The sequence below is a fragment of the Danio rerio genome, chromosome 13, assembly GCF_052040795.2.
Source record: "Danio rerio strain M-AB ecotype USA chromosome 13, GRCz13ab, whole genome shotgun sequence".
Classification (NCBI taxonomy): domain Eukaryota; kingdom Metazoa; phylum Chordata; class Actinopteri; order Cypriniformes; family Danionidae; genus Danio; species Danio rerio.
In genome coordinates, this window is record NC_141033.1 from 6532830 (window position 1) to 6560366 (window position 27537).

General features: G+C 35.9%; 3 protein-coding genes across 19 annotated transcripts in view; 2 read left to right on the forward strand and 1 right to left on the reverse strand.

Moving 5' to 3' along the window:
• Positions 1 to 6536, reverse strand: part of mcph1 (microcephalin 1) — a 37098-nt gene extending 30562 nt beyond the window's left edge. The window contains exons 1-10 of one of the 16 annotated variants that reach the window (XR_015505415.1): positions 6435 to 6481; positions 6263 to 6345; positions 6097 to 6158; positions 5716 to 5807; positions 5522 to 5640; positions 3535 to 3622; positions 3300 to 3411; positions 3084 to 3215; positions 2627 to 2707; positions 126 to 2525 (exon numbers count right to left, since the gene is read on the reverse strand). Coding sequence is in view for 11 of the 16 variants with exons in the window: in XM_087278527.1 (XP_087134653.1) it covers positions 1674 to 2525; positions 2627 to 2707; positions 3084 to 3215; positions 3300 to 3411; positions 3535 to 3622; positions 5522 to 5640; positions 5716 to 5807; positions 6097 to 6139 (1519 nt within the window). In the remaining 5 variants the exon portion in view is untranslated. 16 annotated transcript variants of the gene reach the window in all.
• The window catches only part of wu:fc02b11, a 643013-nt gene that overhangs the window by 143113 nt on the left and 472363 nt on the right, over positions 1 to 27537 (forward strand). The window lies entirely within an intron of this gene.
• The window catches only part of csmd1a (CUB and Sushi multiple domains 1a), a 244233-nt gene continuing 231082 nt past the window's right edge, over positions 14387 to 27537 (forward strand). Inside the window, 1 exon segment of the mRNA NM_001017855.1 lies at positions 14387 to 14668. Coding sequence (NP_001017855.1) covers positions 14611 to 14668 — 58 coding nt within the window. The 5' untranslated portion in view covers positions 14387 to 14610.

Genomic DNA, 27537 nt, shown 5'->3' on the forward strand with positions numbered 1-27537 from the left:
TATATTTTGCCAGTAAAACAAAAAATTGGTAGTGATATAGTAAAATTTACAAATCGCACAGTAAATTAATAATTACGATTGTGTGGTAGTTTTACAGCACAATTGTAATTATTCATTTACATTGCGCTTGTAAATTCTGCCAGTAGTGCTGTAAAATTTACATGCACACAAAATGAATAATTAATACCACAGCACAATTGTAATTGCTATTGTAAATTTTGCTAGTAATGCTGTAAAATTGCCAATACTGAAAAGTTTACAAGCACATAGCTAATTAATAAATACAATTGTGCTGTAAAACTACAGCACAATAGCAATTATTAGTTTACAGTGCACTTATAAATTTTGCCAGTAATACTGTGAAAATTGCCAGAAAATTTAAAGCAGTTTAAAATATACAAGCGCACTGTAAATTAATAACTACAATAGTGCTGTAAAACTAGACTACAATTGTAATTGCTAATTTAGTGTGCTCGTAAATTTTGCCAGTACTGTAAAAATTGGCAGTAATACTGTAAAAATTGCCAGCAATAACGTAAAATTTAAAAGCACACTACTACTGCACACTACTGTCATACTACAGCACAATTGTAATTGCGATTGTAAATTTTGCCAGTAATACAGTAAAAATAACCAGTGATACTGTAAAACTTAAAGCACACTATAAATTAATAATTAAAATTGCATGTTGGTTTTACAGCTCAATTATAATTAATAATTAATAATAAGCACAATTGTAATCGTTAATTTACAGTGTGCTTTTAAATTTTACATTACTACTGGCCATTTTTACAGTATAACTGACAAAACCTCCAAGCACACTGTAAATTAACAATTACTAGTGTAATAATTTACAGTGTGCTACTAAATTGCTAGCTACACCGTAAAAATTAAAACTGTAAAATTTACAAATACACTGTAAAGCAATAATTACAACGGTGCTGTCATACTACAGCACAATAGTAATTGCGATTGTACATTTTGCCAGAAATTCAGTAAAAATGACCAGTGATATTGTACAATTTACAAACGCACCATAAAGTAATATTAACAATTGTGTGGTAGTTTTACAGCACAATTGTAATTATTAATTTACAGTGCACTTGTAAATTTTGCCAGTAAGGTTGAAAAAATTGTAAAAATTACAAGCAAGTTTAACCAGTAATACTGTAAAAAAGTCAGTTATACTGTAAAAATTCTGTAATAGTGTAAAATTTACAAGCACACCGTAAATTAATAAGTACAATTGTGCTGTAAAACTATAACACAATTGTAATTTTTTATTTGCAGTGCGCTTGTAAATTTTACAGTGCTACTGGCAATTTTTTACAGCATTTTTACAGTGTATGTACTGTCAAGCTCTTCCATAAACACAATCTGTTGTACAAAATTATTCGGCTCAATACAAACAAACTAAAATGAATACTTTTTAAATCCATCTGTCTCTTCAGTACCACGTTTGGTGTCATTAGGTTACTTTGGCAATTGCTGCTTTGTGTCAAGCATTGAGGATGGCGATGACCCCACACCATTTTCCTTTAGCAGTATTACGTTTAATAAGTTTCATGCTTTTTTGCCAGTGAGAACATTGGTGCTCAGTCAGCACCCAGATCTTGTCCTTTGTTCCTTGGGTGATGGCTCAAGTTTCATTTCTACAAACCTGGATGACTTACCTACAGCCACACGCTCAGATCTTGATTCACGTGCATCAAGAACTGACTCCTCCGTTGTGTTCACAGAGTCTGATGAGGCAACCGTTGAGTCCTTGATACCATGTTTTTGCTTTTTATAAGACTTTCGCCTGCCCTTCTTGTTTGAGTCCTCTAGGTCAAAAGTTGGCATTGCGTCTGAAGTCAAATCAAATAAAACAACTCTCTTTTTAGAGGCATTGTTTGCTGGCGAGAAGAAGTCTTCAAACAACTCATCGTCCGAAATCTCTCTACTAGGTAGAGCACAAAGCGAGGCTGAATGCAGTCCAGCAGATGTTCGACGTTGACGTTTATGCATTGGCTTATCAATCATAGATTCGTCTTTTTGAAAGATATGCTCATTTTCTGAAGACGACTTGCTGGAATACAAACATTTGGAGTTGGTCAGCAGTTCTTTGCAGTTATGTACACTTTTTCTGCGAATTGCTTTTGTAAGGCTTTTGGGCAGGAAGCTTTTAGGTTTTTCAGAGCTGGCGTATAACTCTGTGGACATTCCAGTGTTTTTAGTTTCAGGTTTGAGATTCGAGCTTCCTTCTCTTTCAGAAGATGTTTCATAAAGGAAGTTCTTAAGAGTGGTCTGCTTCGTTCCTCTGGTTTTGCTCAATAAACCCAGTTCTGATTTTGAAGATAGTGGATTTTCAATGCCCCTCTCATCACTGACACGATTACATGCATCTGATTCAGAAGGCTTGTGGTTTACTTGTTTTCTTGATATTTTTACTATGGACTTTTTAATGCAGTTCAGCTTCTCCCGCTCACCTCTTTTCTTCAAGGCATCACAGTGAGAGACAGAAAAAGGATCCAATGGTTCTTCCTCTGTAAACGAAAATACATTTATAGTTTTACTTTTTAAAACACCATTTAAAATGGTTACTAGAATCATTCTACTACCACAAAAAGATTTTTGTTTCACTAACCTAGCTGCTGCAAGAAAGACAGAGCTGTCGATGCTGGAGGGGATGGATCATGCTCTGAGCCAATGTCCTGCTTCTGTGAGGCTGTGGTACAAGACAATTACATTAGTACAAAACAAAATAAAAGCCAGAAAGAAAGCTTTACTAGTACAGTTCAGTTTAATAATCTTTATCAATATGGCTTTTCCAGAATTATAGATTAGTGTAAACGAACAGATTAGCAAATCATGTTGTTTTTAAATTAGATTTAAATTCTAAAGTAAAAAAAAACAAAAAACAAGAAACAACCCTGGTTTATGTACATTATATCATTTATTTCCTCTATATGCAATTATAAAAATGTAACATTATTAACCACATCAAATCAATTGAAATGTCAACTGTGAAATTCATTGTTTGGCATAATCTTTTGCGGTCTAAAAAACATACATGCTACAAAAATATGAAGGAAATAGGGTACCAGTGGGTGAGAGATGTTCACGTCCAGCTTTCATTTCTTTCAATCGTTGAGCCATGCTGTCAGAGCGTTTTAAAGAGGGGCTGTACACTATTCCACGTTCCTCATCAATGATAAAAGGTGAGGTGTCCGAAACTGTGTTTAAACAACATTCCAAACGCACATCAAATCTCTGAAATGAACATGGAATTAAACTAAACCATCGTTTGCTTGTCTCACCGATAGGGGATGAGGGCACCAGGCCTTCCATCATCTTGTCAATTTTTCTTTTCAGCCGTCTGTCATTTTCTGGAGTCTTTATCGGGATATTCCTTGGTTGCATGCAACAGTGCTGCAAAAAGAGAAAGGCACCAAGTAGTTAGTTAATATTCACAAAGATATACATGTCATTTTTACAACAAATTATAAAAAATAATTACAATTACAATTATAATTAAAATTTTAATTTTCTTACTGTTCTTTTGTTTGTAAGATGTCGTTTTGATTCTTCATTCTGTGCAGGGAAGAGTTCTTCATTTATATGCTGATTAGTCTCTTTGCATCTGGAATAAATTGGAACAAAGAGGAAACATGGAGTTATAGAGACATCTAAAGGCCATTGAAAGAAATGCAACAAATAGAAAAAAAATATATCATTGATGGGGCCAGAAAATTAAAATGGCATCACCAACATCTTGCCCAAGTTTTTATTCAACTGCATATTCGCAAACCAAAATCTGCATTTTTAGACTGTCAAAATTTGTGTTTTTGTTGTTTACAAAACTTATGTTGTCAGGGAGACATGACTTATCAAGATACATATTTTGGTATTCTTTGAAAGAAGATGTCAGAGTCCTTTAAGCTAGACAGGGGCCCATTTCAGAAAAGAGGTCAAGTTTAAATTATGAGTATATTAACCCTGAAATTAGAGAAATTTTGGGTTTTCCATTTCAGAAATGGGAGGGGTGTTAAAATTACAGAAAGCAGGGCGAGTCAAGACCAATCTAAAAATCGAGGTAACTTATGGTCAGAGTCAGTTATCCTGGTTAGTATGATGCTAAACTAGTGAGGACAATGATTTCTTTAGTAAACCCAAAGATGCTTTCGCTCTCCTCTCCTTTTTTTAAAGTGCAAGACATGTTTAAAAAACTGTCATACTTACATGTGATTTCAGTTAAATATTTAAAGTACCATGGTAAACAATGTAGGGAGTTGCCATTGAACGAATGTAAAAATATCAAACTAACTTCCCCTCAATCCACACTCATCAGATCTCAATTTAATAGATCACATTTGGGATGTGGTGAAACAGCAGATTCACTTGATGGATGTGCAGCCGACAAATCTGCAGCTACTGTGTGATGCTGTCATGTCAATATAGACCAAAATCAATGAAGAATATTTCCAGTACCTTGTTAAATCTATGCCATGAAAGATTAAGGCAGTTCTGAAGACAAAAGGGGGTCAAACCAAGTACTAAGGTGTACCTAATAAAGTGGCCGGTGAGTATATACCTGTAAATGTATAAGTAGCATCTAATTATTATTATTATTTCCCCTTACTAAACTCAAATGCTACTTTTACATGGTCTTGAGCTTGATGTATTGTATCTAGGGCAATTTGCACTTATTTTAGGGGCGAAGCAGTAGTGCAGTAGGTAGTGCTGTTGCCTCAAAGCAAGAAGGTCGCTGGGTCGAGCTTCGGCTTAGTTGGCGTTTCTGTGTGGAGTTTGCATGTTCTCCCTGCATTCGCGTGGGTTTCTTCCAGGTGCTCCAGTTTAACCCACAGTCCAAAGACATGCGGTACAGGTGAATTGGGTAGGCTAAATTGTCCATAGAGTACGAGTGTGTGTGTGTATTTTTCCCAGAGATGGGTTGCGGCTGGAAGGGCATCCGCTGCATAAAAACTTGCTGGATAAGTTGGCGGTTCATTCCGCTGTGGCGACCCCGGTTTAATAAAGGGACTAAGCCGACAAGAAAATTAATGAATGAATAAACGATCTTTAATTTTAAGCAAGATTTTTTTTAACTCTGTTAGATCATTTGGAAGAGACAAAAATAAATAAATAAAATAATAGCCTATTAGTTAACCTATTATTATACATGTTTTTATTGTGATGGGATAACATTGATGAAAATTAAACTTGTAATGTCTCAACTCCTATGCAGATATGTTTTACCATAGTGAATCATAACACCAGTGATACACTGATAACGGCTTGTCATAGTCATGGTGCAAGTGCTTAACTCAGAGTCAAATGTTTCAGAGATGACTGAATTAACTCTATTCAGTTGATCTGAAACTAAAACAAAGTTTCCCCATGTCATAGCCACCCAACTCATAGTTCAAGTTTAAATTCGGAGTTGGTTGAACCTTCTGTTCTTTCCAGCTCACAGCTCACAACTCACAAGTGATCCGTGTATCTGCATTATGTTTATTTACTCTTTTAAATAAAATTTCACCTTGCTACCCAGTGGACAGAAACAATCTTCACACCGATCTTCTGGGCCTTCTTCCATGTGGATGGGCGGCCATGTTTAAAGATCACATGGGTCACTTGTTTGTTGAGCGTCTTAGATACCTGCAATTTATTAATTAATAATACATATTCAATTTATATTACATTTTTATTCAAACTTAAATAATGATAAATCACCTGTGCACCCATGTCCTGAAGCTGCTCAATGAATGGATCAGAGTAATCCTCCATCCTACTCGCAGACCACACATCTACATATGCAACAACATCTTCAAATGGAGAAACAGACAAGTGAATTAACAAATACCCTGCATAGAAAAGCAAATTAAGGTAATTTCTGAATTACTACTGAATGGTTAATCATGATATTGACATTTAAATGAGAATTTGAGGGGAAAAGCAACATATAACTTTAGCTATGTAAGTTACATGCAAGGTTGCAGCTAGACAGATAGATAGACAGACAGACATACTGATAACTATTTACGGTTTTTCAAAACAATAGGATAGAAAATATCTCCAAACTAACGTTAACGAAATGCAAATCAATAGCTTTACCTTTGAGAAATGCAGTTGAAGTGGTTAACGTTACTCCAGTCATGATACAGCGTCTCCTACAACTTCAACCAACAGAACATGGTAAAGCATAACAAGTACCTAGCAACGATACAACTGTTTGTATCTAGAAAATAACACAGGGTTAATGTTACCAAGAAAAACAAACCTTAAATCTAATCAATAAAACGAAGCATGTCTTTTAATCATTTCTCACAGAAACGGTCTCTCCAAAACAAAACGTTCTGCCACCTTCACATCACCGTTAACATACGACGACATATCAGGCATTTAAAAGTTCATAATCTGCGTTAATAAACAGTTTAATTCATATTACTCACCACTGTAACAAAATATTTTCGCGGGGTTTAATTCTTTTTCTTGTACTGCTTATTTGTGGTTGACAGGAAAAGAAGCTTCGGCTACATTACTGCCATCTAACGAAATGGAGCGCGATAGAAGAGATACAGCTGCGGCCGAAGGTTGACAGGAATTCTTTATTAAATTATCTATTAATGGTATTTTATTAACGCCTACACTTAACCCAAGTCTTAATCCAACCGTTACAACAATGTATAAATAGTAATAAAATATTAGTCAAAATATAAATACTTGGTAGTTAGACCGAGTATTATTTATATTATTTATTAAAATGCACATTAAACTGTATTTTGTTAACGCCTATCAATACCCCAACCCTAAACCCAACCCTCACGGTAATGTAAATTTGTAATGTAAATATGAATTATTGTTGTACAGTTGTCACAAAAATAATGCTATTTTGACTTGAATATCCGCAGCTGTATCCCATATAGACTTTTTTTCTTCTTCTTTGGGTTTTACCGGTACGTCTTATGTTGCACTATAGTGCCATCATCTGGTGCTATCTGACGCATCAGTCAAAAAAAAAAAAAGAAAAAGAAAGAAATAAAAAGAAATAAAAAGAAATAATTCCTTGTTCGCTCCTGCTTAATTATGCCTTCAAATCTTGTCCAGTTAATTTTGTTTAAATATACATTATACTTTTGCACTTCATATTTTGTTCACACATTTGTTTCGGGTTATTCTACAAAAATGTCCACTTTTGGGTTGGCAAAATGTCTAAAATTCCATTTCTTTTTTTTAAACATTTTAAGTTAGACCATATGAATCCATTACTCAATGATTAGTTAATTCTCTAATTTTTCTTCGGCTTAGTCCCTTTATTCATCAGGGGTCACCACAGCGGAATAAACCATCAACTGGCCCATCGGTAGGCCCACACAGAATCTGCGTGCGAACTGAATCATTGATTCTGTTTATTTACTTGTGTAAATGTGTGTAAATTCATATTTGTTCAGTTTTTAAATTAATTTCAGCAATATTATTGACTAATATGAAAATATTTGATTTATTTACAATACAGTGTGTAAAGTAATATGCTCCATCTTTTAGTATATATATTACATGAGAGACTTGCTTTGTTTACCAATTAAAGTGGTAAGATCTAGATGGATTTGCATTGTAAACATTAACATTGAAGAAATGATTATTGTTCACCAGTGCAATAAGCAGCTCCACGTTCAAATCGCCTCTGGTCATCTCTGGACAGTTTTGCGCTTGAGCGCCTCCAAGCGTTGTTTACTGTTCCTTTAGCAGCTCTGTGCACGTGAACAAAAGTGCCTGATTGGTGGAAAAAAATGAGCATGAGGTATTTTTTTTTAAATGACGCTCTTACGCCTGGCGTTTTGCGCATTAGAGTGCATGATCACATTGGCGGCCTTTATTTAGTCACAAGGTGTTAAGGCTGATTTATACTTCTGCGTCAAGCCAAGCGCACGCGTATGCTACGGCGCAGCCTACACATTTGGGTTCAAGGGTTCACGGTACACGGGGTTCAAGTCCAGCGAAGAACATTTCTAGAAAGCGGGTAATACAAGAACAGAAGCCAAAAAATAAAATAAACAAGTAAAGAACAGGGTGAGAATGTGGATTGTAATATCTGAAAACAGGGTAAAAATCAGGGCTTTAATTGATCTGGATTGCTTTTTAAAACTGTTGGTTGGATTTAGGGAAGTGAGTGTGCGGGTCAATTCGTGCTTTTGAAAACACTCTTGGTTGGATTTAGGGAAAGAGGAGGGTGGGTCAATCAATCAGTTGGTCAGTCAGTCGACAGTGGCCTCTGGTGGATTTACGTGGGAACAGCAGGCATGAATGGCACTCGCGAGAGAAATTTGAGACAAATTCTGAGACTACTTTCATATAATTTCAAATAATTGACCCCTTAAAAGTTATCCTGAATTGAATTAATGCAAATTATTGAGAAAACTGTTTAATTCTTGACTGAGAAATGACCATAACAATAGATGTCATTATTGTATTAAATGTGAAAAGAAGTAAACAAACAAAAAAAAATCTACAATAGAAAGAAATTCATACAGATTTTTACATTATTTAAAAAAAAGGAGTTTAATCCTGTTTATATGAAATAAACCTGCTCTCGAGCAGGTTTGAGCTGCCAGAATTGTTGCTATGTCAACAAGTCTTAAATGAGTTTTGAAGAACGAAACGATCCTAGATCATATCAAATCATCAATAACCAAATCCAGTTAATTGAGTAATGCACGTACAAAAAAGCAGACCCTTGGTCTATTTTCATTTGTGTTTTCTGGTGATTTTATTTTTTGTTATTCGAAATAATAAATGAAAATCAAACATTTTCAAATTTTGCTTAAATGTTTTCCATCATGAAAAAGAAAAACACTAAGTATTTCAATTTATTAAATAAAAAATAAAAATAAATTTAAAAACCAAAAAAACAACAACAACGACTTGTTTATTGTTTTTCAATATCTGTTTCTAAAAAGAAAATCCAACGACCAAAAAATATATGGACCTTTAAGGCACTTTACTTTAGTAATGACAGTTATAAAATTAAAAATATCTTTCTTTAGGAGCTAAAATGGCCGCATAGATGGCAGGTTGCTACTCTAGAAAACAATATGTGCTGTTCCAGCGCACTGCAACATCTGTTATCAACTTGTGGTGTGGATGATTTAACATAATCTGATTCCTCCTAAGTGCTTTCGCTGCTGTGGTGCTCCGATCAAAGAATGCAGAAATCCTCTGAATCTTGGCTAGCATTCAAACTACAGCAGGTACCTTTAAAGCATGCTGTGTCGCGTCATTCAGAATGTGTGCAAAACGCCGGATGTGCGGGAATCCTGACAGCTCAACAGCCAAAGTCATGTTCGTTGAGTTATTTGTAACTATTTTCTGATAGTTTCCATTTCTCTGCAGAGTCTCTGCCATAAGAGTGCTGGTCTGGCTCTCGCGCATTGCCCTTGTCTGGAAAATGTAATTATACATTTTGCTACTCATTGTTGATAAATGAACTGTATTTGTCACATAGGACTCCATGGCCCTGGATATCCATGAATCGCAGGTGAGGGTAACTCCAGGGCTCAATTTGTGCCGGAACACTCCGGATCCAGCACCTCTGATATCTGATCCGATCACCTTCCTCAACAGCCCTTCCCCATACGCTGTTCACTTTCACTTTCTTTCGCGACTCCCCAACACTCTTCAAGGTTCGTCCGCGACCCCCCACCCCGCTCACTTTCCTCCGCGATACATATATATATATATAAATACACACACACACACACACACACACACACACACACACACACACACACACACACACACACACACACACACACAGTTGAAGTCAAAATTATTATTAAATTTAATTCTAATTATTTAATTAGAATTAAATTTATATTGTATTCAAATATTTTACCAGAATTGAGGTCACTCTGCATTGACGGTATTCATGTTAATAGCAAACAGTTTACAAATAAGTTTTTAAAAAAATTTATTGCCAAAACAATACTTTCCATATCAAGAAAATATGTTCTACAAGAGTTCAGTAAATAAGCAAGAAAAATAAGAAAATTATACTTAACATACCCGTTTCTTTCCTAAGGCTAAAGAAGTAGCATTTAAAAGTGTAAATGACATTTACCCATCTATTAACTTTTTACATGAAAAATTTAACTGTGGAAACAATTCATGCATTTTTTGCAAGACAGATATTGAAACTGTAGATCATATTTTTTCACTGTAAAGTTATAAAACAGTTTTGGATGTAATTTCAGAAGTGGCTGCATTCCAGACAGATACAAATACACCCTTTAACTGGGGTCTCCATCAAAGTTGGTATATTTTTGAAGGACAAAGACCAGGACTTTTTGGCAATTAATCTAATTATTCCAGTTAAATACTTCACTGATGCAAATTTGTTAAGGTGAAACCCCACTTTAATGGATGGAGGAATGATCTGAAGAGGTCTCTTCACTCCACAAGGAACAGAAATGCCTGAAAGCTTTCACATGCCTTAGGCTCGTTTCTATTACTTGATTAAGACCCTCACAACCGCCTTTTTCATTTTATTTATATATATTTTATATACCTAGTCATACTTTTATATCAACACAAACATATGTATTGGATTTTTGAATATGCTGTAATGGTTTGTGCTTGAACTTATGGTAAAAAAAACTACTTTGTCCCCCGTGCTTCCTTATTGGTATCAAGAATTACATTCATCTAGTAAGAAATCAATTCTTGATATCCACAATTAAATTTAAAGGCAGCCTATGGTGACATTTAACTAGTGAAAATTCAATTCTTGTTATAAAATATATAAATTCTGATCAACAATTCAAGTTTTGATATCAACAATTACATTTTTGCTAACTGAATATTTGATATCAAGAATGCTGATTATTGATATCAATAATTAAATTGTTGACAAATCATATCCTGCATGGGAATGAATAAAAGTCTAAACGGCTTGCCATATTCAGCGAACTCATCTGAGTGTCAAGGCTCAATAGATGGCAGCATAGCCACATTTTTAACAGCCAAGGATAAGGTTCGCTCTCAAAGTCGAAAAAATGTCGGAACAACGCATTTCCCAGCCATTAATAGTTTAATCAAAAACTGAACGTGCTGATGAAGTGTGCTGCAGTCTTACCCAATGTGTGTGTTTGTGTGTGTGCGTGTGTGTGTGTGTGTGTGTGTGTGTGTGTGTGAGAGAGAGAGAGAGAGAGAGAGAGAGAGAGAGAGTTTGGACTAGCGCGCGCCGTGATGGCTCACTTGTGTTAAGAAGGATGAGCTGCGTTTTATATTAAGCAAAATGTTTTCTCTAACCAGGTTGCGTAAACAGTCGTCATAACACATTCATCCACATACGCCCTGACATATATTGTGTTCCTCATCGTAACACGATCCCTATAACAGTTGGATTTTGATTGTATTGAAAGAGTTAAAAATAAATGCATATTTGTACCAGAATATAGAATAACAGCCGAAACACGCTTCCCAAAAGAACTAAACATTGCTTTATTATGCTACTGGACATCGAGCAGGATTTGGTGGATTATTTTGTTGGTAGATTGTGTTGGGATTCTTCCTGTAAAAATAATTAGTATAATCCGTTCTTTACTGTAGCAGTCTAGCAGGTGATAAAATGTGGGTGACATTTGTTGGGTAAAAGGTATGCCTTCTCATAGACCACTAGTTGTTTTCTAATTAATAAAGTAAAATAGATTTCTTAGAAAATAGGAATTCATACACTGTAAAAAATTCTGGTTGTCTTAAAAATTTTAAGCTGAATCAAATTAAACTTACGAGTCTACTTATATTGTGTTAAACTTAGACTTAAAACACCTTGCGTAACTTATAAAATTAAGTTAAAACAGGATTATCTTATATTAATAAGTTCATAAGTTCAATTGATTATACAATTTTTAACAGTGTAAGTTCTGTACTGCTTTAAAATTAAAAATGAGATCTCCTCCAATTGTTCTTTTTGATGATCTTTATTTATTGTTATTATTTGGGACTGTTCATTTTGCAAATATGTTGTGTGAAAGGTGTCTTAGGCTTTATTAGGAGTGATTTTTAATGAATGTATACTGTAAATAATAAATTGCCCTACATTTTTAAGCTGAATCAAATTAATCTTATAATTCCATTGAACTATTGTGTTAAACTGATTTAAAACAGTTAGCGTAACCTATAAAATTAAGTTAAAATAAGTTACAATGACCTAAAACATATGCTGTCAGGACTAATTAATCATATAATTTTTAATAGTGTAAGTTCTATTCTGCCCCAAAATTAAAAATGATATCTACTCCAATTGTTCTTTTTCATGAAATGTGTCTTAGGCATTATTAGGAGTGATTTTTTTTTCTAAATTAATACACACACACACACACACACACACACACACACACACACACACACACACACACACACACACACACACACATTTATATATATATATATATATATATATATATATATATATATATATATATATATATATATATATATATATATATATATATATAAATATATATATATATACATTTATATATATATGTATATATATATATATATATATATATATATATATATATATATATATATATATATATTTATAATTAAAGTTTTTTATTTTAATGTATTATTTTTTTCAATTTTTAATCGAGATATAAGACAGTTGAGAATACAGACAGGAAAGCACTGGAAGCAGAGAGAGGGGTAAGGTCGTCAAAGGACCTCGATCCAGTAATTGAACTCAGGTCGTTGTGAGCATTATGGTGCTATTTGTCGGCGCATTTAACCACTAGGCTATTGGCGCCGACAGGAGTGATTTTTTTTAATGAATGTACACTGTAAAAATATACTGGTTGCCTTAAATTTTAAGCTAAATCAAATTTACTTTATGAGTCCATTAAACTTATATTATGTTAACCTGACCTAAACAGCTTGTGTAACTTATAAAATTAAGTTAGAACAAAATTAACTTATTTTAATTTATTTACAATGACCTAAAAACATGTTGTCACAATGAATTAATCATATTTTTTACAGTGTAGGACTACTTTATATTATAGGGATGCTATGTAGGGCTTTGTTGAGTACACTGTAAAAAAAAGAGATGATTAATTAGTCCTGTCAGCGTATGTTTTCAAGTCATTGTAAGAAATTAAACTAAGTTAATGATGTTCTAACTTGATCTTATAAGTTACACACACTGTTCTAAGTCAGTTTAACATAATATAAGTTCAATGGACTAATTTGATTTAGCTTAAAAATTTGAGGCAACCAGGATTTTTTAAAAATTGGTTTTGCAGCTTGCAATATTTCAGATTCTTAAGTAGCCTATGAATATTCAAACTCCAGACCTCCTGTTTTTTGTTTTAATGAACAGTTTTGAGCAGTACCTTTCCCTGTTCCAATTGTCTAAGAACAAAAAGGCTTTTAAAAACTCCTTTTTCATCATCCACAATATTAGCATTTTTCTCTTTTTTCTTTTTGTTTTCCCGTTATTTGTATGGTTTTTCATTGTTAATTGTTACTTTATTTGTATTGTTTGTCATTGTTAATTGTTATTTTGCCTATATGACATTTAATGTAAGCCTACACTTTAAAAAAAAATCCTGGTTGCCTTCAATTTTTAAGCTGAATCAAATTAACCTTATGAGTCCATTAAACTTATATAATATTAAAACTTAAAACAATGTGTATAACTTATAAAATTAAATTAGAACATGATTAACTTGGTTTAATTAGTTACAATTAACTAAAACATATGCTGTCAGGATTAATCGATCATATATATTTTTTTACAGTCTATATATACTATTGTATGTATATAATTGTCTATAGAAGTAGCCTAGCCTTTATGCACATATAGTATCAAATAAATTTGGAAAAAATAATAAATGTAAAAAAAGTTATGACACACACACACACACGATATGCTATTTAAAGCTATAAAATTAGCTTTAAATACTTAATTAGTTCGTTTTAAGACTGCAGCCTATTAGACGAGTTTCTTAAAACTAAAAATATTCGATTATATAATGTTAAATGTCATTTAATCTATTATTAAATCCATTTTGATTGGTTGTAGTTCATTTAAAAAGCAACGACATTCCGTTAAGATCGATCTGGATCAAACAATTTGATTTGTAGGCTATTTTTAAAAAAATAATTTATTAATATGTATTTTAACCGGGAAAGCTGAATGCATTGCTTCGGATCAGGAACATATGAAATTATATGGCTCACGAAAAGACGACTTTATGAGGTGATGTTTTTTATGAGAAGCCGTAAGATTCTGCAGACTCCCGCTGCATGCAGACTGTAGATCTCCATCCATATTCCCCTGTATCACACATGATGGTTGAGTCCAGCGCCTTCCTCTAGATGCGGACTGTCTCATCGCTCCATTCTGTCTCCAAGGTTTGGATCGAGGGAATCACTTTTGGTTTCAACACCACCGTGTCTCATCTCTGCAGTGGCTAATCTCGGTGATATGAGAGCTAATATAGACGAATCCGTGTGCCATAGGCGTCAGATGTTCTTGCCAAAACTGGATCTCTATGCATTACAGTGATCGGTGAGAATAAAACGCAAGACACCGTGGCGCTGCGTGGAATTACAGCGGACAAGATGGGCACGTTGAAGCACATCCTGCTGCTTTTCACAGGTTTTGTGGCCGCAGCTCACGGTAAGAAAGTCTGTCTTATAAGCTGGGTGCTGTTGCCGTTATTCCCCTTGAGGAATGACTTCTCTTGTATATGTCTGCAAAAGTCCTTCAGACCTTGAATATAGATGGAGGTTAATTATGCATTGATAAATCCTCAACTTGCTATAACAGTCTTTCAATACTGTATAATCGCTATATATATATATATATATATATATATATATATATATATATATATATATATATATATATATATATATATATATATATATATATATGCTACATAGACATATTGGCATAACATCAGTCTGAATGTTTATCTGATTTAATGAAGGACGAGGAATCAAGACGATGTTGCTTTTTGATCGACAATGGTATCGATTAATCTCTTTATTATTTGTCACAATGTCTGTTTCAAATGAGGGTTGAGTGGGAGATGGAGTCGTGCGCTTCATTATTTCTCTCATAATCACGTTATATTTAACACAAACGAACAACAGTTTTGTGTTAGCCTACACAAGCGTATTGTATAAACTTTTTTTATGGATCACACACACAGATGTGGTGGTGTGTAAGGCCTCAGTCACCTCTTCCATTGATTCTACATATGATATTGTTACGTGGCCTCACTTTGCAAGTTTCCAAACATATTTGTTTACACAGTCTTTCTATGTTGTGTGTGAGGGAGCCAACATTGTATATTCAGTTGGAAGATTTCTTGACGTAAACAATGTTAATATAAACTTTTGAGAAGCCAGATGTTTATGCTATTGTGTTATGATGCAGCTAATTTGTAGCTTTAATGTTGAGGTTTTTAGACGAATGCGTGACGCATTTTATTTCGTCTTGTTGTTAAAAATAGATAGACAGGTTACATTTTAAGTTAGATTAAAGTTGTTTTCAATCGACAGGTTAGCTACATACCTTTTCATTCCATAATAAAACTCGACATTATTATAAGTTCCAAAGTGTCTATCATTAATGCTGCTGCTGATGTAGGCCTGTGTTTGCTAGTTATCGTTTAGCTCAACGAACCATGATTACTGGTAAAGTCTATGCAAAAATGCCTGAACGTCATTTGTTGTACCACCAATTATGGCCTATTCACTGAAATAGTCGCTGTTGAGTCTGGACTATATTTGGAGTGGCACTGTATGAGACATCTCTTATGTCTGTTAATGAATCTGTTTGGTTTTAATTTGTGAGGAACACTTGTACATTTTCTTTATGGCAATCTAATGTTCCCCTACCCCCTTAACTGAAAAAATAATATAGGTCTAACATAGTTCCTCTGTGTCCATATGAGAGAGAGAGAGAGAGAAATGGAGAGACTATAGCTTTACATTGTACCTGAGATACCTAGCACCTAAATGGTGCTTTATCAATTATAAGTGTTTGTTAAATGACATAATTGTTGCTTTCAGATTTCAATATACACCTTTATTTAATAATTAACATAACAGTTCAATAGCTGTTTAAGAACACATCAAAATGCATTTAAAATGCCAAATATACAATTAAATTTAATAAACTAGTCAATCAATTAATCAGTCAGCAAATAGTACAGTAAAAGTATACATTTTACAGTATTTTACAGTTCCAAAAGTTGTCTAAAAGTGGAACAGAAGCTGTTTCCGACATGCCATTATATTTATTTATAAAAAGGTGGGTGCAACAGTTGCATAATGTAAATAGCCTACATATATATATAATTAGGAACTCATTACATTGTAGCCCATCAAAACAATGACAACTGTTGCTCAATATTATATGTTATTATTATGATAATTAATATTGATGTTGATTAATATAATGCATGAAATGGCCTATTGTTATACATTATAGTAATGTTTAATATAATGCATAAAATTGATGTATTTAAGGAAAAGGGATGTGAGGTTCTGTTTACACAAATAGTAAACGACACAGATGCTGAGCAAATAATATTTTCAACCCTGGTGTACATGAAAGTCTCTGGGTGTCTGTGAACCCTTATATAAACAGTATTAGCCCTTTTGTTTTCGTTTTTAAATATTTACCAAATTATGTTTAACAGAGCAAGGAATTTTTCTCAGTATGTCTGATAACATTTTTTCTTCTGGAGAAAGTCTTGTTTGTTTTATCTAAGCTAAAATAAAAGCAGTTTTTAATTTTTTAAAAAACATTTTAAGGTCATTATTATTAACCCAACGAACCGTGATTATTTGTTTTTGATTGTCTACAGAACAAACCATTGTTATGCAATGCCTAATTACCTTAACTTGCCTGATTAACCTAATTAACCTAGTTAAGCCTTTACATTGCAATTTAAGCTGAATACTAGTGTCTTGAAAAATATCTAGTAAATGTATATGGGGGCTAATAATTTAGGAGGGCTAATAATTCTGTCTTCAACTGTATATTTTAATGATTAATTAACGAGAACTCATTGTCTGGCCATGTAAGTTTTCATCAGAATCATGATTTTCTGGTAGCAGTACAGCACAGTGTTTGGCTTAAAAATACTCTGATTGGGTGTATGGATCTGGAAAGGTGAGTGCTATGTCAGACTTAACAAGTGGATAATGCTTCCACTTCAGCAATCTGTCACTTAAATGAGATCAGAGCAACAGCAAACAGCAAGGATGAAATTAATTTCCAATGGACAAAGCAAAGTCCCGCTTCATGTTTTCTTTTCATGCTGAATTTAATGTAGTTTTGCTGTCTGTGCCATGCTGATGAGAGAGATGCATAACCTACTCGTGCTCCATTAATAAGCATCAAAGGAGAGAAGCGGGCAGGGCTGTTGCTTAACATTGATCTGTTTCTTCTATATTTCACTGTGTAGATTAGTGGAATTTAGTTTTGGATTGTGGATGATACAGCGTAAGCTGGTGCTCTTTCAAAGTAAAACCAAAACACATTTTAGCTACATAGTTTAGCTATTTTTGTGCTCTCAAAAAAGACTTTTACTGCTTGTTCAAACTACTTATTTAAAATGAGCTTAAACAACACAATTATGGAAATTTTTTTTGGGAGGGGGGGGGTCATTTGTTATGCTAACTTAATCGATTTGTGATGGAACCATTTTTTGCAGTGTTACTTGATGGATTTTTTAAATTTATTTGTATAAATATACAAATGTAAGTCCTATTGGGTTAGTTACGTTCACAAACCATGAGAGAGGCATACCCTTTAGAGTTCTACAGTTGGTATGATCAAACATAGGCTCATTCTGAAAGCTTAGCCCTTATACATTTCAGGAGATCAGGAATTATGTAGCTAGAAGTACGTATTGGTAGGGCCGCTCGATTTTGGAAAAAATCATAATCACGATTATTTTGGTCATAATTGTAATCACGATTATTTAAAACGATTATCAGTTGAAGTCAAATATTAGCGCTCCTGAGAAGTTTGTTTTTTTAAATAACTATTTCCCAAATTATGTTAAATAGAGCAAGGAATTTTAACAGTATTTCCTCTAATTTGTTTTCTTCTAGAGAAAGTCTTATTTGTTTTATTTTAGCTAGAATAAAAGCAGGTTTAAATATTTTGAAACCCATTTTTAAGGTCAATATTATTAGACCCCTTAAGCAATATATTTTTTGATTGTCAGCAGAAGAATCTACTGTTATACAATGACTTGCCTAATTACTCTAATTAAGCCTTTAAATTGCACTTTAATTTGAATGCTTGTATTTTGAAAAACATCTAGTAAAATATTACGTACTGTCATCATAGCAAAGATAAAACAAATCAGTAATTAGACATGATATATCAAAACTATTATGTTCAGAAATACATAAAAAAATATTTCCATTAAACAGAAATTGGAGGAAAAGGGTTGCTAATATTCAGGAGGGCTAATAATTCTGACTACAACTGTATACATACAGTTATTTTCCACCCTGCAAAGGAAAGAGAAATAAATACAATAGAATAAAAATATGAAACAAACTGTGCTTTAAGCATCTTCACCCTAAGAAAAACACTTTAGCTACAAAAATCCTTCAGTCAAGAGCAGAGAGGGATTTTCTCGTCGTTTGATTAATGATAAAAACAGGCGGCAGCAGGAACATCGCGCTGTCTTTTTAATGGTTTCTCTTTCACGTGTCTTTTGATTCTCAACTCGTTTGTTTATTACGCAAATGAGGGTTAATATGAATAATCGCTAATCACCGCGTTTTGACACCTATTTGACCATTAAAGCGCTCACGTTAAGATTACTTTAGATGTCTGCGCTCCTCTGCTCGTCTCAGTGTGCGAATGAGACCGAATGCTGGTCTTTCACGGTTTTGGTATATGATGCAATAATCGTTTATCTCGATTAATGGTTTTTCATAATCGTTAGAAGCCATAATCGAAATCGAAATTGGATTTTCGATTAATTCTACAGCCCTACGTATTGGCATCTTCAAAACGAACACTACTGGTTGGTATGACACCGTTCCTTTTCATGCTTATAAACGGACCCGCTTACCACCATATGGATGGCTTTTCTGCTTTTGTACAGTAGCCACTAAAAACTAAAACACTAGCCACATTTCTTTTTCTTTTTTTCTTTTATTAATTTAATTTAATTTTTATTGTTCCTAAATGGTTAAAAGGAAAGGACGGTGGCTCAGTGGTTAGCACTGTCGCCTCTCAACAAGAAGGTTGCTGGTTCGAGCCCCAGCTAGGTCAGTTGGCATTTCTGTGTGGAGTTTGCATGTTCTCCCCATGTTCACGTGGGTTTCCTCCGGGTGCTCCGGTTTCCCCCACAGTCCAAAGACATGCGCTATAGATGAATTGAATGAACTAAATTGGTCGTAGTGTATGAGTGTGTGTGTGTGAATGTGAGTTTATGGTTGATTCTTAGTACTAGGTTGCAGCTGAAGGGGCATCTGCTGAGTAAAACATATGCTGGTTTGTTCTGCTGTGGTAACCCCTGATGAATAAGGGACTAAGATGAAGGAAAATGAATGAATAGTTAAAAGAAGGAGATTTATCCAATTTTTTATTTTTTTTATACACTATTATGGCAGCATCAGTTTCCCCTTTCCTCTCCCCTGGTCATGTGACTTATGGTGCCAGTTACATTGATTCACTTTCATTCAGAATTCCACTCTCTCGGCCTCATGGGGGAGTAAAGTATGCATCAGATGCATGCTTAAGACTCTTGGCAGTAATACTTAGTCATCTGCGCACTTTTTTACCTACTGTTTTATGAATGCTATTCAGCCACACTACTTGGGTCATGCACTGCTTTCAGATACTATGGAAGTTTTTTTTTTTTTTTTTAAATAAATCTGAATATTATTCAGTGACTCACTCATAACACAAGACACATTTTTATTGACACCTGGTATAATAATGTCAAGAGAAATCCCAAATGAAAAACTTTACAAATCATATACAATTTATAGTACTATAGTAATTTATAGCCACTGCCAAATCCCCCTGCACCTCACTGAAGCTAAGCAGGGCTGAGCCTGGTCAGTCCCTGGAAGGGAGACCACATGGTAAAACTGGGTTGCTGTTGGAAGTGGTGTTAGTGAGGCCAGCAAGGCCTGGTGTGAGGCCCTAATGCCCCAGTATAGTGAAGGGGACAATATACTGTCAGTTAAGGGGTTCCTGTTGGTTGTGCACCTTTTTTACCGACGCCATTATAACGACTAAGATCACTGCCTATTCACGAGTCCCGCAGAAAAAAGTGATTGACAGGTGGTAATTATGTGTGTAACTTACCTTTATTCATTTACTGTATGGTTTGTTTATAGGTAAAACAAAGACCATGCAAGTCTAAACGGTAGGCTACAAATAATTAATTGGCCATTAATTAATTAATTATTCATAATCGAAAATCAAATCGAATCCTGCCTTTAGAATCGAAAATGTAATCGAATCGAGGATTTGGAGGATCGTGACACCCCTACTGTCAGTGAGTGCCATTTTTCGGATGGGACGTTTAAATGAGGTCCTGACTCTCTGTGGTCATTTAAAATCCCATGGCACTTCTCGTAAAGATTAGGGGTGTTTCCTGGCAAAATTCCCTCCATCGGCCCTTACCCAACATGGCCTCCCAATCATTCCCATCCACCAAATCGGCTTTATCACAGTCTCTCCACTCTCCCTATAGCTGGTGTGTGGTGAGCGCACTGGCACCGTTGTCCTGTGGCATAATTGTGAAATAATTTGGGTTTATGGCCGTACACAATAAATGCACTACACACATTACATTACATTAGTAAATGCAATGTTTTTAACCTTACTGTAGTCGAATGTGTCATACTGTATATTTAAGGCCTGCAAAACTTATCTTTTAGCATCGATATTGCAATGTGTGCATTTGCAAAAGTCATATCGCAGGATCTGCAATGTTGAATTGGGATTTTTGTTGATCAGGAGCCACAGTCATAACGGACCAAAAGTTTATCGTTTACATGTGTTTTTAAGGCCTGTGGCTTTATGAGCAGATCAAGAGAGTTTAAAGCTCACAGGCACAAGAAATTGTATCATTTTTAACTTTAATAAAATGAATTTTAATAAATTATGTATTCAGTGAAGACAACACAGTGCTATTTTACATTTGGTTATTTAATTTCTGTATACCTAAGGAAATTTTATCTGATGAACTTGCGTTGATATTTTAATATACAGTTGAAGTCAAAATGAATAGCCCTACAGGGCTTCCCTGCTGAAAAATCCAGCTTAAACCTACCCAAGTTGGTTGGCTGGTTTTAGCTGGTTGACCAGGCTGGTTTTAGAGGGGTTTTGGCCATTTCCGGGCTGGTTTCCAGCCATTTCCATCCTGGTCTTAGTTGGTCAGCTAAACCAGCTAAACCAGCTTGACCAGCCTCACCAGGCTGGGAGCCCAGCCAAAACCAGCTATGTCCAGCTTAAACCAGGCTGGTCAAGTTGGTTTTAGCTGGTCATTTTCCAGCCTGACCAACTAAGACCAGGATGGAAATGGCTGGAAACCATGCTTTAAATGGCCAAAACCCCTCTAAAACCAGGCTGGTCAACCAGCTAAAACCAGCCAACCATCCTAGGCTGTTTTAAGCTGGATTTTTCAGCAGAGTTCACATGAGCTAATTCACAGAATTTGCAAATAATTTTGATGTCAACTGTATATCACAGGAAAACTTAATATCACAATTTCAGATATTTGTAATATTTTGCAGCCTTAATCTAGATTTTTTCAAAACAGCTTTCATTCATTTAGAAAGGCTTTCAAAGCATGCGTCCGTGACTGAAATGCAACCTCTGATGGACAGTAGCAGATTCCGAAATGAGACACAGATTCAGAGTTCCACACAAGGTTATTAATTAGCAAATAATATAAATATTACAAACATAAACATTAGGTGAGCAGTGTCCTAACAACACGCTACGTGACGAGATTTGCAGTGATAAGCAATTTGGTTGTTTGCACTATAGGCGAAACATGACAGAAATTTAAAGGGCCATGAAACCCCCTCGTTTCAGCAGGGTGTTTTCACACCTCTACTTTGGAAAAAGTCAGAAAAGTGGGCGTGTCCAGCTCTGTTTAGGGGGGAGTGTCGGAGGAACTAAAGTGGGATGGTGTGGGAGTGTCTATTTGTGCACGCGCGAGTTTCAGAGTCAAAATACACACACACACACACAGACAGGAGACAGTGATGGTGTTTAACCTACATGGACATCTGTAGTCGAATTATTTGCCAAATTATTAAATGTTGGACTTTAACTGCAGTTTGGCTCTTTCATTCAGGGAATTCATTCATGCCTCTCGCGACAAACGAGATATTTGATTCGAGGAACTGCTGCAAGCGTGTATTTTTCATGCAATGTTTGATACCGCACGGCGAATGAGAGAAAAAAAAACTCTGCATTTCCCGGAAACTTAGATGCACACAGCAGGTAGCGTCAGAAAGCCGCGTGTGTTATTCCGGTCACTAAATGCGGTGCTAACATTTCTGCACTCAGTGCAATAGTTAACTTAATTCGATACGAACAAACTGAATAAACAAAGAGCACTGGTCGCTCACTTACCAAATCTGTAGAGACAGAACAATCAACAGCAACTAGAGCCGCGTCATTATGGAGAAAATACTACAAGCAAATCCAGATTTCAGCGTTTGCAGATGAGAACAGCTCTCAGGTAAACAATAATCCTCTTTAGACACGTAAGTTATTGTTGTCCTGCGTCGCGTACACTGTTAATCCACACGTGACTCAGAGCTCTCACAGAGAGAAAATGAAAACGAAACTTAACAGCAGCAAACTATAAAAGCAACACTTCACGCTTGTTTTGCCAACACAACGTGGCGTCTTTGTGGTGTAAACACGGTGACAATAATGAATATTAATGAAGTTGCACAATAGAGCGCGGTGATTGGTTTGACCCAAGCCTTACTCATGCATTAATGCATCACACTGTAAGACGTAATAAGACTCACTCTGGTACAGACGTCCAGTCTGCACGCTGGAATACACGCTAAGATCTCATGGCTGTGACGCAGCTTCAAAAATTCGTTTCAAACAGGAAGTACAAGTTTGCTTGAAATAACGCAAAAACAACCAATTTACACTTTTTAGTGAAATATAGGTGTCCTAATAGTGTTTTTAGCAGTGTGGGACACATATACGACTGTCAATAGCTCAAAAAATGTGTTTTGGTGTTTCGTGACCCTTTAAACACAGCCATTCAGAAGCACAGAATACTCACGAAATGGTAAGGTTTATAATCGAATTAATACATATTAAACCTCTTTAACATTTTTAAATGTACATGCTGAATCACCGATATGTGTTGGCTTGTTTGGCGGCTTGAGTCACAGTTCTAAAGCTCAATTTCAAACGGTTTATTTTATTTTTAAGATCTGAGGTGAACTATTTGCTGCTGATTTTAGTTGTATGGCAATAAAATGTCACCTAAATTGGCATTCAAACCCACATTATTAGCATTTAGCACTGAATAATGCACATGAGGTGTACTTGAGGTAATCAATGTCAGTTTTTTGGTTGTTCCTCTGTAAGAAATAGAAACCATTTCTAATGTAGCAATTTCAGGTGTTGGTTAGAACAACTAATTCTAACTAACTAACTTGTAATATGGAGTGTATTCCTTCTATCAGGAGTCATTGCTTTCATACAGAACATGATTTAAATCAGCCTTTAGGCTCGATCATCATACTCGCTCCTTGGTCCTCAATCTGGCAACCTGTGCTGAGTTTCTTTTGATCCAGTTATGCAATACCCATTTTAACCACTAGGTGTAAAACCTACATACTGCCCCTTTGAAGTTCACCACCCTTTAAAGTGGTGGGCAGGTGTTTCTTATTAGCATTCGCCCCACCAACCTAAAGCTGCGGTCACACTGGACTTTTCACCTCATAGACTTCCATTCATACGCACGCAAATGCTTCAGACCGGAAACGCAAGCTTGTGCAACAAGTGTTCGCAGTTTGCTGGGTTGGTGAACTCTGACCTGCGGAATCGCATCACATGATTACGTGAGACTAATCGAAGATCAAAACATGACCTCTCAGTACAGAAATTTAAAACATGGACCAATCACATTTTTATGTCTAGTCATCTTGTTTAATCCCAAAAAGGGGTTTTGCAGAGCCATGCAATAGAATTTCCCATGCACAAACTCTAGTGTGACTGTGTCTAAGCTTGGGCGGTATCCAAATTTTGATACCATCAAACCTCCTCCCTATTTTACCCTGGTATACGGTATTACCGTGGTGCATAATAAAAAAATTATGACGTAAGGCACAGACAGCATCACCAAACTGTTGGCTTGTGCCTAAACCATTCAGAAACTGATCACTATATATGCGACCTTAGGTTCGCGGTCACATGTTTGTTGCACAATTTGCAAATTGTCTTGTTCGTATTGGATTTGCCCTGGACTAAATTTCATGGGGGAATTATGCGTTCGCGAACAGAAGAGCAAAACCAAAAACCACCCAGCTAGATGATACAGAGTCCAGACAGCCTATAACAAGATGTCTGTATAAACACACACACACATAGACGCACAGCACCACGCTCTCTCTCATTCACAAACACACACACACACACTCATAGACAACACCAAGCCAGCGTCGCACAGCATCCCGCTCTCTCTCTCTCTCTCATTCACACACACACACACATAGACAGCACCAAACAAGCGATGCACAGCATCATGCTCTCTCTCATTCACACACATTCACACACACAGACACACACACATAAACATCGCTTGCTTGCTCTGGAGTGATATTGTTAGACCACCCGCTCCCGTTCAAATTACACCGACCGCTCTCGCGCTTTATTCGGAAATTCATTCCCGCACCACAAGAAATCTGGTCGGGTCCCGTGGTCCAGCAGCAGGAACGCAGACCTCTAGTTCGTATTTACCACGTCTTGGTTCTCGTTCGGTCGAAACCCAAAATACTGCCAAACTGCAGATGTTGTGTTCTTTTTTTCAGACCAGGTCACATAGTGTGCGACTCGCCATCTTACCTCACCTCTCTCTCTCCTCCACACTGTCCCATGATGACAATCACGCATACACATTTTTAGGCATAAAAAAAATAAATAAATATATATATATATTTAATACTTGTCCCCTATAAAAGTGCATTGTTTATGACAGTATAACGGTATTGAAACTGACACTGTTGCTATTTTTAGTTCCCGCAGTATACCGTATTACCCTATTACCGCCCTAGCTTAACTTTGGCATCATTCTGCTCGCGTTAGTTAAATATAATTAAATAGTATAGTAGTAATAGTCGTAAAAAATCATGGTTTATGGATATTTGTGTTAATTTCATTATATTTAGGGGTTTGATTAAATACTGTTGAGTGCTTAGCTGAGTATTCAGTATCAGAGCACCCCGAACAAATGCTAGAAATTTATCCGACTTAAAATCTTTTTGAAAAAAATAATATAAGCTTCTCCAAAAATAAATGTTCCCTGCTTTCTGCTGTTTGGTGCATCATGGCTGATAAAACAAGATTAATTAATGGCTGCCCCTGAAAACTCCCCACATGCCTTTGAACAAGGAATAGCAGCAGTCATTGTCATTAACTTTGATGGCACAGCTGTGACAAAACTAATGATTCCTTCACAGGCTTGAGAAGCAGTGGAAGTGCCTGCAGCATCACTAATTCTTTTGATAAAGCATGTCCTCTATGCTGAAAATAATGGAAGTACAGAAACCTTTGAATTGTAGTTCACAGACAGAGAGGAGACAGTTGGGGTAAATGGACTCATTCACACGAGTGCTTTAGCAGTTAGCTAATGGATGCGAACAGGCCACATGACTAATGTTTCATGGGATATATATTTGTTTGCACAGACTTGTGTATGCAATAGGCTTAAAAATAATGTGAGGATTTACTTTTAATTGAAAGATTTACTCGGATTAATTTACGTTTCAGTGCCACATACAGTTAAAGTCAATTTATTAGCCCTCCTGGGATTTTTTTTCCTTTTTCAAATATTTCCTAAATGGTGTTTAACAGAGCAAGGAATATTTCACAGTATTTCCTATAATTTATTTTATTTTTTAAAAATTAAGTCTTATTTGTTTTGTTTCAGTTAGAATAAAAGCAGTTTTAAATTTTAAACCAATTTATGGTCAACATTATTAGGTCCCTTAAGCTATATATGTTTTAGATTGTCAAAAGAATAAACCTGTGGCTGCGTCCGAAACCGCATACTTTTTATACTATATAGTACGCTAAAATCAGTATGCGAGCCGAGCAGTATGTCCGAATTCATAGAATTCGAAAATCAGTATGTGAGAAGTACCCGGATGATTTACTACTTCCGGCGAGATTCTGAAGTGCGCATCTCATGCACGCTGCGCTATCCCATGATGCCCCACGAGCGAATTCATGAATGGAAGTGAGGCGACGCAAATGACGCAGGTAGGTCGAGTGACCATGACAAAATGGCGGATGTAGTATGTCCGAATTCCATTCATACTTTTCACATTCGTACTGTATAGAACTTACTTTTCTAACGGCCGAGTAGTACGTTTAAATTCAAATGCAGTACCTACTGAGTAGTAGGCGGTTTCGAACGCAGCCATTGTGTAGTGCTATGCCAGCAGAGGGAGCCCTTGCCCGACTACTGACTCACTCTGCGACTACTTCCTGTTTGTGCTGCATCTCAGCGAGAGCTCAGGTCATGCTTCCTTGCGAAGTATTGCCAGTTTACCTGCCTTACCCAGCATTGTTCCAAGTGACTTTCCTGACTGCTATCCTGTGTATGACCCTGCCTGCCTTGTTCATGTACGTTCTCTGTCTTTGCCCTCTTGATCTGTTTTGGACTGATTGTTGTGATACTGAACTCATGCCAGGGGTCCGTTCTTCGTACCTGGATTACTCAGTTAGCTGGATTTGGATATTGACGATTTGACATGATCCAGAATTGTTTCGTTCTTCAAAGCTGATCCGAGAGTTGTTGTCATAGCAACAGTTCTGCTAGCTCAAACCTGATCGGAAGCAGGTTCAAATCATATAAACAGGATTAGATCGGCTCAGTGCATGCAAAGATAATAGAGAAAGTATGTACCGAATTCTGATATTTTCTTACAGTAGTAGTTATATACACTTGGGAAAATAGTAAATATATTTTAACTATATATATTGTAGCGAGGCATACCGGTGCCACGTCGTCATGGTCAAGGATTCACCCCAGCTGGACCGTCATCAGCACAGGATCGATCACAGCTGGACGTCATCAGGCAGAGAGACATATAAGCCCAACCTACGCCAGGAGAAGATGAGCTTCATTCACCAAATGACTCCCTGTGCTAATGCTTGTCTCTCTGTCTCTCCTCAGCAGGCTCCAGCTCGTGACGATCCTACACCCGACTACTCACTGTCCTTCACATATTTCCCGGAGCACCAGAGCACCTCACCTGGAAGAAGAGCACCCT